The sequence below is a fragment of the Bufo bufo genome, chromosome 9, assembly GCF_905171765.1.
Source record: "Bufo bufo chromosome 9, aBufBuf1.1, whole genome shotgun sequence".
Taxonomy (NCBI): Eukaryota; Metazoa; Chordata; class Amphibia; order Anura; family Bufonidae; genus Bufo; species Bufo bufo.
In genome coordinates, this window is record NC_053397.1 from 169643211 (window position 1) to 169655812 (window position 12602).

At 40.8% G+C, this 12602-nt stretch overlaps 1 protein-coding gene across 1 annotated transcript in view; it reads left to right on the forward strand.

The window, feature by feature from the left end:
- Window positions 1-11165, forward strand: part of ELFN2 (extracellular leucine rich repeat and fibronectin type III domain containing 2) — a 159630-nt gene extending 148465 nt beyond the window's left edge. Inside the window, exon 2 of the mRNA XM_040407313.1 lies at window positions 7566-11165. Within this exon, the coding sequence (XP_040263247.1) occupies window positions 7932-10361 (2430 nt within the window). The 5' untranslated portion in view covers window positions 7566-7931 and the 3' untranslated portion in view covers window positions 10362-11165. The remainder of the gene's footprint in view (window positions 1-7565) is intronic.
- The last annotated feature ends 1437 nt before the right edge of the window (window positions 11166-12602 follow it).

The following is a 12602-nucleotide window of genomic DNA, read 5'->3' on the forward strand; positions in this document are numbered from 1 at the left end:
TTATTTCTTTTAACACAATCTTGGTGATTTTGAGATGACACAACAAGTGGATTAAAGGGCATTGAAATCTATGAAGATGTTGCTGGTGTCCTATTCTGTAGTGTGTGTTCCTTTTCCATGCCATGGATGGGTGTAAATAGTGGTCTCCAACCTTGTGACAGATACTTTGGATAAAATTCTCCTCTACAGCCATACTTTACTTTTCTCTGCCAAGAGCTAATTTATTAAAGCGGCAATACACATTAGATAGAAGTTACAGTCATCCAAACTGGACGAACGTTCAATGGACGAATGATCTTTCTGGGAATGTTCTTTTCAAGAAAGACATTTCATCCACGAATGATCTTTGTTTAATGAAAGAACTTTCATCTGATGGCAGATGAAAATTTCAAAAGGGTCAAATTCTTTTCAGATGATGATGTTCTGTAATCAGAAGGCAGGGCCGGCTCCAGGTTTATGTGGGCCTTTGGGCAATAAAGTCTCTGTGGGCCCGCTTACACAGTGATAACTCTATGAGTACAGATAATGTAGTATATATCACTTGCAGTCCTATGTAACAACACAGATAACACAGTGATGGCTATCTGAGTACAGAAAATGTAGGAGTGTTACCTGCAGTCCTATGTAAAACCACAGATAACACTAGTGCTGATAATGTGGTAGTGTAACCTGCAGTCCTATGTAAAACCACAGATAACACTATTGCTTATAATGTGGTAGTGTTACCTGCAGGCCTATGTAAAACCACAGATAACACTAGTGATGATAATGTGGTAGTGTTACCTGCAGTCCTATGTAAAACCACAGATAACACTAGTGTAGATCATGTATTAGTGTTACCTTCGTCCTTAGTGTGCCTTCCTGTGTCTCTCCCACGGACTCCATGCTGGCGGCGCTGCCTCCTCTTCCATCTTCTTCTTCTTGCCCCTCAGAGAACTTCCTGATGCAGCTGCATCAATACATAGGAACACTGTGGGCATGGTGATGGTGACACACACAAGGAGAGACACACAGGGACAGACACACAGGGACAGACAGACACACACAGGGACAGACAGAAACAGGGACAGACACACACAAAGGGACAGGGACAGACACACACAAAGGGACAGGGACAGACACACACACAGGGACAGACACAGACAGGGACAGACACACACAAAGGGACAGGGACACACACACAGGGACACACACACACAAAGGGACAGACACACACACACACACAGGGACAGACACACACAGGGAAGGTCAAATACACATACAGAGACAGACACACACACACAGGGACAGGGACACACACAGGGACAGACACACACGCAGGGACAGACACGCACACAGGGACAGAGACAGACACACACAGGGACGGTCAAATACACACACAGGGACAGATACACACACAGGGACAGACACACACACACAGGAACAGACACATACATATGGACAGACACCTATGCGATGGTGAGATCGTCAACCAACCTCTTTGTAATGTGTGTGACCACCGTTAGGGGACATTAAAAGGGAATTCCACCTTTAGTTATGCTCCTACCTTTTGCTACCTTCTAATATGACTCTCACTGATTCCCAGTACTGAGGGGACATGTACTGGGGTTTAAAAAGGAATTATTTACTAGAAGGTGGTCTAAACTGTAACCCATTAGGCACTGGCTAGACTGTGGTATGGAGTCTAAGCAATGCCTTAGACACACACAGGGACAGGGACACACACTGCCCTAGAATTCAGAACAGGCAGTTTAATGAAGACCAGAACACAGCTGCAGGAGTGAGCGGGCACAGTTGGCCCCCCCAGGAGCAGTGGTCTCCGGCACTTGCCCGGGTGTGCCGGGTGCTGATGCCGTTCCTGTCAGAAGGCTAAAAGATCATTCTTAAATTTAACCCAACAATTGTTTTGGTTGAACATATCTGTTTGGATAAACTTTAGACTACTGTGTATGGCTACCTTTACACTGCAGTGGAGATGGGAGCTATGGATGGGACTTCAGGAACATTGTCGCTTGCAGTAGGATTGGATGTGGCTAATACTAGGGGATCACTGTGGCTGGCGCTCAGGGAAATGCTGTGACTGGTAGTATTCCACTTCCCGATCTTTTGGCAGTCCATTGACGTTTATTTGCACCGGGCTGATTACACAGGTCGATGCAAACTTTGAATAATGGAGGAACTTCTATAGAGGATTTACAGCACATAACTTATTACACTGAGTAAACATTTGCTTGTTCATCGGCTGATCGATTATATCGGGAACAAGCGTTTGTATTCCCGATAATTGGCTCAAAATCAGTCTAATATAGCCTTAATACACACCTTAAGCTGTGTTCACATCTACATTGGAGGATCCTTTAGGAGACTCTGTTGCAGAGTCCGTTAAAAATGTCAGAGAAACAGCACAGAAGATGGGCTATTGTTTCTGGTAAAATGACGGACATCATGACAGAAACTTGAGAAACTCGTTTATAGTCAATAGCATCTGCCAGGTTGCCTTAGTTATCTGTCATGTGATGGATCCATGGATGCATGTGATGTATATGGTCATGGACTTCCCCAGCAACTACTGTAATTAGGGTATATTCACATGTGGAGAGACAACTATGGATGTTATACAGCAGAAGATGGGACAAAAAAAATGCAGCTTCAAAAACCTTCCAAAATGATCTGGTTCTTGCAGAGTGTAATCAGAGTGTAATCACTGTGTGGATTACAGAGGGTCTTCCATAGTTTCACCTTTTGCATTGCAGAGGAGGAAAGACACCAGTAAAAGCCGTAGCAACAATTCACATACTGCAGATGGACATAAAACAGCACAAGTCAGTTTACACTGTGGGTTTTCCCAGCAGAATGTGGATGACATTCCTGAAATCTTATCCACTTTGCCTGTGCTGTAAGGATATGGCCACATGTTCAGTTTTTTTTTAATGTAGTTTTAGAAGCCAGAAACAAGAATTAAAAAAAAGAGAAGGTATATCTGTCCTTTATCCTAATTTTGGCCTCCAAAACTGCATCAAAAACCCAATCGTGTGGCCGTACCCTAAATGCTGAGGATTTTCTGCCTGGAAACATGCCCAAATAAAAAGAGTTTGTCATGCTGAAAATGGAAATCTCTCCTAGAAAGTGCTGTGGCCTCACAGATTACATGATCAGCATTGTTTTCTTAGAACAGACCCCAGACTTGTAGCATCTGCACTTGCCTGGAGGTGAAACCGCACTGCGTACGATCAGGGGAGACAAATGAATACATTTGTGCAAGGTTGGCTTTTCTCCAAGTCCATATATCCATCACAGAGTCATCATCAAAATACTACATGGCCAGCAACATAACTCAAAGTAGTGCATTGAAAAATTTGGAAAAATTATTTTATTCATGCAAAACAGCCACGCTTACTGCCACTGATGCACAATGTCTGACATCTATCATGTGGCTAACCTGTCTAATCACTATGGAGAGTTAGTTGCACTGACGATTTATGTTACTGTACATACATAGAAACATAGAGGGAGATTTATCAAACTAGTGTAAAGTAGAACTGGCTTAGTTGCCCATAGCAACCAATCAGACTCCACCTTTCATTTTTCACAGCTCCTTTGGAAAATAAAAGGTGGAATCTGATTGGTTGCTATAGACAACTAAACGAGTTCTACTTTACACTAGTTTGATAAATCTCCCCCATAATCTATATAATCTGGAATTAGGCTTTAACTACATGGACAGCTGATGTGGGCTGATCTTGCCACTTGGCATAGGTTCTGACTGACCAGATCTCCACAGACACTATAATATTGAGATCATGTTCCGATAATCAATCTGCAAATAGAAGAATATAGCACTTTATGAAACCTGGTTGAGTAAAATAAGGCCGGATGACAAAGAAATGACACAACTCCTGCTAGTTAAAGGGGTTGCCCCATGAAATATATTTTACAGTTTTCAAACCAGCACCTAGATCTGAATTCTTTTGTAATTGCATGTAATTAAAAATTTATTATAACTACTGAATTATTCAATTAAATCTATCTGTACAGCGCCACCTGCTGTTTGCTATTTTTCAATTTCTCTGTCCTGCTCGCTGAGATGGAAGCACATGCTCTGTTCAATTCATTAACTGCCACAAGCTGCCGCAGGAAAACATACCCCCTGTGAAAGGAAACACTTCCTAAGCTGGCAGCTTGAAATAAATCTAGCAGAGCAATTGGAGCAATGAATGGGGAGATCTCTGGACCCATCTGCGGTACAGAACTGCAGGACTGGTTCTAGCTTTGTTAGAAAGAGGTTGTCATGTACTAGATTATGTATGATTTTCATTTTTTACTTTATTTTTGGGATAACCTCTTTAATATAAGGGAAAATCTGGGAATGAATCAATAGAAGGTACAGAGAGGAGGGGTTCACTTTCACTACTCTTTACGATTTCCAGAATTTCCCATTTATAGGCAGGGCCATAAATATTGGGACATCAACACATTTCAAACATTTTTGGCTCTATACACCACCACAATTGATTTGAAATAAAACGAACAAGATGTGCTTTAACTGCAGACTGTCAGCTTTAATTTGAGGGCATTTACATCCAAATCAGGTGAACGGTGTAGGAATTACAACAGTTTGCATATGTGCCTCCCACTTGTTAAGGGACCAAAAGTAATGGGACAATTGGCTTCTCAGCTGTTCCATGGCCAGGTGTGTGTTATTCCCTCATTATCCAAATTACAATGAGCAAATAAAAGGTCCAGAGTTCATTTCAAGTGTGCTATTTGCATTTGGAATCTGTTGCTGTCAACTCTCAAGATGAGATCCAAAGAGCTGTCACTATCAGTGAGCAAGCCATCATTAGGCTGAAAAAACAAAACAAACCCATCAGAGAGATAGCAAAAACATTAGGCATGGCCAAAACAACTGTTTGGAACATTCTTAAAAAGAAGGAACGCACCGGTGAGCTCAGCAACACTAAAAGACCCGGAAGACCACGGAAAACAACTGTGGTGGATAAACGAAGAATTCTTTCCCTGGTGAAGAAAACACCCTTCACAACAGTTGGCCAGATCAAGAACACTCTCCAGGAGATAGGTGTATGTGTCAAAGTCAACAATCAAGAGAAGACTTCACCAGAGTGAATACAGAGGGTTCACTACAAGATGTAAACCATTGGTGAGCCTCAAAAACAGGAAGGCCAGATTAGAGTTTGCCAAACGACATCTAAAAAAGCCTTCACAGTTCTGGAACAACACCCTATGGACAGATGAGATCAAGATCAACTTGTACCAGAGTGATGGGAAGAGAAGAGTATGGAGATGGAAAGGAACTGCTCATGATCCTAAGAATACCACCTCATCAGTGAAGCATGGTGGTGGTAGTGTCATGGCGTGGGCATGTATGGCTGCCAATGGAACTGGTTCTCTTGTATTTATTAATGATGTGACTGCTGACAAAAGCAGCAGGATGAATTCTGAAGTGTTTCGGGCAATATTATCTGCTCATATTCAGCCAAATGCTTTAGAACTCATTGGACGGCGCTTCACAGTGCAGATGGACAATGACCCAAAGCATACTGTAAAAGCAACCAAAGAGTTTTTTAAGGGAAAGAAGTGGAATGTTATGCAATGGCCAAGTCAATCACCTGACCTGAATCCAATTGAGCATGCATTTCACTTGCTGAAGACAAAACTGAAGGGAAAATGCCCCAAAAACAAGCAGGAACTGAAGACCCAGCGTCTGGTGATGTCTATGCGTTCCAGACTTCAGGCTGCAATTGACTGCAAAGGATTTGCAACCAAGTATTAAAAGTGAATGTTTGATTTATGAATAGTATCATACCCCATTACTTTTGGTCCCTCAGCAAGTGGGAGGCACATATGCAAACTGTTGTAATTCCTACACTGTCACCTTATTTGGATGTAAATACTTTCAAATGAAAGCTGACAGTCTGCAGTTAAAGCACATCTTGTTCGTTTCATTTCAAATCCATTGTAGTGGTGTATAGAGCCAAAAAATTTTGAATTGTGTCGATGTCCCAATATTTATGGACCTGACTGTATATGAGAAAAAGCTTCATATGCCTTCTAAAAATTGTAAGCATAGGTAGGTACAGTAGAGGCCCTGTGTATCATTCTGTGCAAAATAAATATGGGTGTGTGTAGGAACAAATTCTACTTTAATATATCAACTTCATGGGTGGGTGATATTACCAATAAAAATTTGTATTTGCTAAGTGAATATTTTGCATGATATTTTTGTATGATTTGTTTTTTAAACAGTATTGCATGACTTTCTGCTGATAATGCCCAGCCATGGAGCTCTATATTTTATTCTAAATGTCTGATTATATACTGATTAATCTGTGGTCATTAGAGGACACCACATGTTAAACTACTATTTGCTAATCTGCTGTCATAAGGGCATGGTACTTTGCATAGACCCTGTGCATGCTCTGATTCTGGGCTGAAAATCTACTGCCATCAAGGTATAACCTTATATAAAGATCATGCACTCTTCAGGTCTCTGCTGGCAGCATACGATGAGGTCTCACACATAATTGCATTAAATCGGAGTTGCACTACACCGCCATAGACATAATCCTCCTATGTCAATATATTCCAAAACATGAGAACAAGCTGTCCCTGGTTCTCAGTATGAGAGCACCATCGTGTCAATAGGGAAGATGAGTTGCTGTAGAGAGCTTTGTATCATGTGAAGAGGATCGGAAGCTTTCCACCAAGCCAACCCTGCCCCCACCTCTCTTTGCTTCCAAACAGCTTTTTCATATTGATACCGCTGTACAAGCGAACATCTGTGAAGGTTTTCTCTTTTTATTTAAAGCAGATCCAAGCGATGCCTACCCAAGCAGCCATCTATGCAGCCAGTAAATTGTTGTTGTTTGTTTTAAGTATATGGCAATTAGGGAATGATAGTTTCTCGTATCCAGCAAATAATAGCCTCATACATCAATACAAAAGGCAATGCCGTTTCTGTGTGTAGCAATGACCTATATTTATCTTCTGTATGACTATGTCAGATGTAGAAAATATGTGTCTTAAATTCATTTGGGATTATTTTCCACTATAAATACTGACAGAAGAGAGAATACCCGACAAACACTTTTTTTGTCATATTTATTAATAACCAAAAAGTTCCCTTTGTTGGTGGGAGCTGAGTTGATTTTGTGCTGGTTTTTGTCGACTTTAATTTACATCAACCTCTTCAATCCTCATTCTTTCACTCTTCCTCTCTTTATCTTTCAACCCACTGGCTTTGATTGCTGCTATATCTCCTTCTAATCTCCCTCCAACTCCCCCTTCTGTGTAGCGTGAGGATCATTTACATATTTATCACCTACTTCCACTTGCCTAGTCCCTCAGTTTTTCTCTCTCCTGCATGCTATCTTTTCTTTTATTCATTATCTACAATCTCTTCTGTCACTTTTAGTCCCATCTATGACACTATGTCTTTCTTTCCTTCCTATATCCATCTCTTTTCTGCCTCCAAGCATCTGCTTTTCATTCAATCTCTCCCTCCCGTTTCCTCCATTGCTGACGTAGTCTTGTCTCTTCTTTTTCAGATTTTGGTGGCAGCTGGGACAGACACAGAGACGGATTCTTCTCTTAAAATCTGCATCCCAGGGCAGAGAGTCGGCTGGCACTCACATACTCATTCTCTGTCTTCTTTCTCCAATCATTCCTTCAGTCCTTTCTCAGTTACCAAGGCTTGATAGAAGATACGAAGATACAAATGAGTAGCTGTTGATAACGAGGAAAAACCTAGTTGTTTAGATTGTTATATTTAAAAGAGGCTTGCTCTCATATCCTGTCCTGTAGAACATGATGCACAAAATCTCCAGAATGACTGTGGAACAAAGACTTCTCTAATTTAGGCAAAAAACTCCAGAGTTGGACATCATCTCTTGCCTTTGCCCTTCAATCTTGATATGGCTATCATGGCATGCTGGTGGGTCTTTGTGACAATAACTTTTTGTTTTTCTTACCTCCCACCAGGAGCACACAGCGATTGCTGGTTGATTGAGGGAGACAAAGGTTATGTCTGGTTGGCCATATGTAGTCAGAATCAACCACCTTATGAGACCATTCCTCAGCATATTAACAGTACAGTACATGATCTCAGGCTTAATGAAAATAAGTTAAAGATAATTGGGTATGCTTCCCTTTCTCGCTTTGGAAACCTGACAGATCTGAACCTAACCAAGAATGAGATCTCCTACATTGAAGATGGAGCCTTCCTTGGACAATCCAATTTACAGATTCTTCAGCTTGGTTATAACAAGTTAACCAATTTGTCTGAGGGAATGCTTAGGGGTATGCCCAGATTACAATTTCTCTTTGTTCAGCATAACCTGATTGAGGTGGTAACCCCAGGAGCTTTCTCCGAATGTTTAAGCCTTATAAGCATTGACTTATCTTCGAATCGACTCCAAAAGCTGGACAGTTCTACCTTTGTTGGTCTTCCAGCACTAATGGCATGCGAACTGGCTGGAAATCCTTTTCATTGTGGTTGCGAACTATATGGCTTTCTTGATTGGCTTGTCATGTTTAACAATTTTACTCGAAATTATGATCGTTTACAGTGTGAAAGTCCTAGAGAGTTTGCTGGTTACCCACTCTTAAGCCCCAGGCCTCACCACAGTCGGAATGCTATAACTGTTCTTCAGGCTCGATGCAAAAATGGAGGAATATTTTCTGTACCACGTGAAAGACCGACTCCATTCATACCAGATTCCTTACATGATCCAGATGAAAATTCTGGCTATAGTCCTGGGGACGTTTTATATCCTGAGCCAACACCTCCCTTCACCACAGACTCATCTGTTATGCCCACCATTGAAATTCATCATGTGACTGGAAGTTCAGCTACTTTGATTGTCACTATTCCATATCCATATAAAAAGATGTACATTCTGGTGCAGTATAATAACAGTTTTGTATATGATGTGACAACTTTGAAGCACAAAAAGGAATATATAACCTTAGATAAGTTGAAGGCTCATGTAAATTACACTTTCTGTGTGGCTTCCATACGCAATTCAAAACGCTACAACCATACATGCCTCTTTGTATTCACTCGTTCTAAGGAGAAGGAAGAATTTTCCCCCAATGCTTCCACTACTACACACTATATCATGACCATATTGGGCTGCCTCTTTGGTATGGTTATCATACTGGGAGTTGTGTATTACTGCTTAAGGAAGAAAAGGATGCAAGAGGAGAAAAAAAAATCACTCAATGTTAAAAAGACTATTCTTGAAATGCGGTATGGTTCAGATATTGATCCATGTCTGGGAGCCCATTCTTCACAGAAGATGTCAGAGCATCCCATCCCTATATCTCGCATTTCTTCACTGCCCACTTCAGTGTCTGGACTTGGAGGTGGAGATAAAGGTATTTCTAAACCTATGAATTCTCAAATGGGAACACCTAAATGTCCAAAGGGAACTAGCTACATGGAAGTAAGAAGTGGAGAAGGGCTAGAAAGAGGTCAAAGAGGGATTTCAGGAGGAGATGAAGATGAAGAAGATTTTCGGGAACTAGACAATGGTGAGGGCTCAGCATCTGAGATATCAACAATTGCCAAGGAGGTAGATAAAGTGAACCAAATTATTAATAATTGTATTGATGCCCTAAAACTAGACACAGCTTCTTTTTTAGGCGGGGGGGACCCGGAGCTGGGTTACGATTGCCAGTCAATCCCAGCCAGCTCTTCGGGTCACCTAGAGCGGTTGAGCTTCCTCTCTCCTCCATACAAAGAGGGCGTTCACCCTCTTCAGCGCCAGCTGAGTGCAGACGCGGCCACAGTTGCGAAGAAACGTTGCAGCATTTCATCTAGTGGCTCCATTAAAAGTGCCAGGGTATTTAGCTTGGATGTACCAGATCAGTCTCTAAAGTGTGACTCCAAGTATATCGAGAAGAGCAGCCCCCTGAATAGCCCTTTGGATCGCCTTCCATTAGTATCTTCTTCTGGAGTCCACCATTTAGATGTCAAGCCTTCCTATCACTGTAGTGAACACCGCCACTCCTTTCCTGCTCTGTATTACGAGGAAAGCGCTGATACATTAAGCCAGAGAGTCAGCTTTCTGAAGCCACTGTCACGTTCTAAGAGAGACTCTAGCTACTCCCAACTGTCACCAAGACACCATTTCTCTGGATACTCCTCCAGTCCAGAGTACTCCACTGAAAACACCCACAAGATTTGGGAGCGCTTCCGTCCTTATAAAAAACACACCCGAGAAGAGGTCTACATAGCAGCTGGACATGCCCTGCGCAAAAAGGTCCAGTTCGCGAAAGGAGAGGACTTGCACGATATCTTGGATTACTGGAAGGGAGTGTCTGCTCAGCAGAAACTGTAAATTACACCTGTCAAGGTGCTTAGAGCCGGCTAGGGCTGTGGACACGTCTCAGCTGAGAATTGTGGTGCTGAAGCACTACAGTTTGCAATTAAAGTTTACATTGGAGGTGGGGATGTTCCCTCACAGAGGGGAGACAAAGAGATTGTGAGTTCTGCACAGGGAATTTTCTGGCACAGACCTCCTCCCCTTTTTAACACTTTCCCCCACGTCTCCACACACTGTATTGGTGACTTTCTTTCCATTTACATATTTTTGTTGCTAAAGATTTTCTTTAATTTTTATCATTTTGTTAAAAAAAATGATATGTATTGCTCTGAATGTTGCAAGCTGATGTCATGTACTCTCCCCCTTACAGAGCGCCATTCCTCTAATAATTTTAAATAATAATCTTCTCCTATAGTTTCTTCAGTACTTGTATAAATTGATAGGAATGACACAAAGCTGGCATTAAAGCAGCAATCTAATGTGATGGTGAATTTTCTTCCCAGACCTCTGGAGAATAGTCTGTCCTGCTTACAATAATGAAATAGTAACCTTAAATGAGATTTGTCATCGTGATCAAAAAATAGCTTCTCCAAAGTATCATTAAATGCTCTGTAACGTATAGGTAATATATGTTGACCATGATTACTGGAGAAGTTTGAGTCAGCATAATAAATTCCAGTATATGTGATTTTAATATGGACTGAAAAACCTCCCATCTCTCCAAAAATGTATATCAAACATTAATTAATTGGCAAATTTTTGCATAAAAAGTTATATTTGCAATTTACAATTTCATAGTGGCCCTGTTTCATTGCTTATGTGTGCAGACCTATGACTTTACCTCTTATTCTTCCGCTATATTATATTTCTCAGTGTGTTTAACTAGCCCAGGGGAAGGTGCTAAATATCTTTGACTCATCTTACAATGTTACAGTTTGTAATTTGTGAAAGTAAATCAAAATCATTTTCAACCTGTGGTTGCTAAATAGCATAAAATTAATTACATTTGCAACAGCATTGTCTACGATAGGCCATAAAGCACATTTAGCTTACACAGGTTCCTATGGCACCCTAGAACTTCTTACTAATATGTGTATGCCTTTGTTTACATAGAGTACTCAGAGTTGGCTACTTTAAGATTAGCAATAGGGATATGATGTTTTAAAGGAACAATAAGTCTAGAAAAATCCTCCCTCAATATCCAATGATCATATCCTTCTCTTATATTGCAATCAAATTGTGATATATCGTGCATAAATAATTCTATAGGTGTCTCAAGAGAGCGGCCATTTCCTCCGACCTTCATCTAAAAAAAACATGTTTGGCTGTAAGACAACTAGCAGCAGAAGGAGACCTGCCCGTAGGAGGAGACTATAAATGTTAAACCGCACCTCCTTAGCTAAGCCTCGCCCTGACCATAAACCATCTACTATCTTTCAATCAACATATACTAGATGCTAATTTTTTTTAGGGTGTCCAAATTGTTGACATAATATAATATAATAGTAGTACAGAGAATAGATTATACAGTGATAACATATCTGAGGATATAGCTGAGGGGGTCAAATAAGGCACATAGATGAATATAGCAGGATTTGACCTTCCAGAATAACATCTTTGCACTCTGAGATTTTTCTAGTCTTCAAGGGTTTGTCTTCAAATGCACCTTTGGATTCAAAGATTACATAATATAAGCTGTATTTTGGGGTCCGCTTATTCCATCCGCCTATTTTCATGATGTCAGCTTGCAACATATCTCTCTGTAGTTTATCAGTGCATGGATTTAACTTCGTCACTTATACATTGCCCAGTGTTTTTTGACTTTTTAGAAGCTAACTGCCGTATGGCGTTTTTAGGTTATTATTTTTTTTTATGTTAAAGAATACAAAATGCTCACATACATCAGAGGCAGTCATTTTGTGGCAAATTGAAAGTACTAATTCTTACAGATCAAATAATATAAGGTATCTCAGTGATAGCAGTCCATTCTGTCAACCGATATTCTCCTGAATACTTTTCAGCCTTCAAAATGGATGCCTGTATTGTGAGTAAGCTGCAGGTATAATTTAAAGGTTTACTGCTGTGGTTTCAGAGACATAATCTGTTTCAGCTTTTTGTTTTCTGTTTTTTAGGGTGGAATTGGGGGCATGGGAGAGTTTGGGGAAAAAGGGATGGAGGGGAATGTACACAAGACTTTTGGCCAATGATTTTCAAGACAGGAGATGGGAACTGTATTTTTGCATGCGTTAGTGTAAA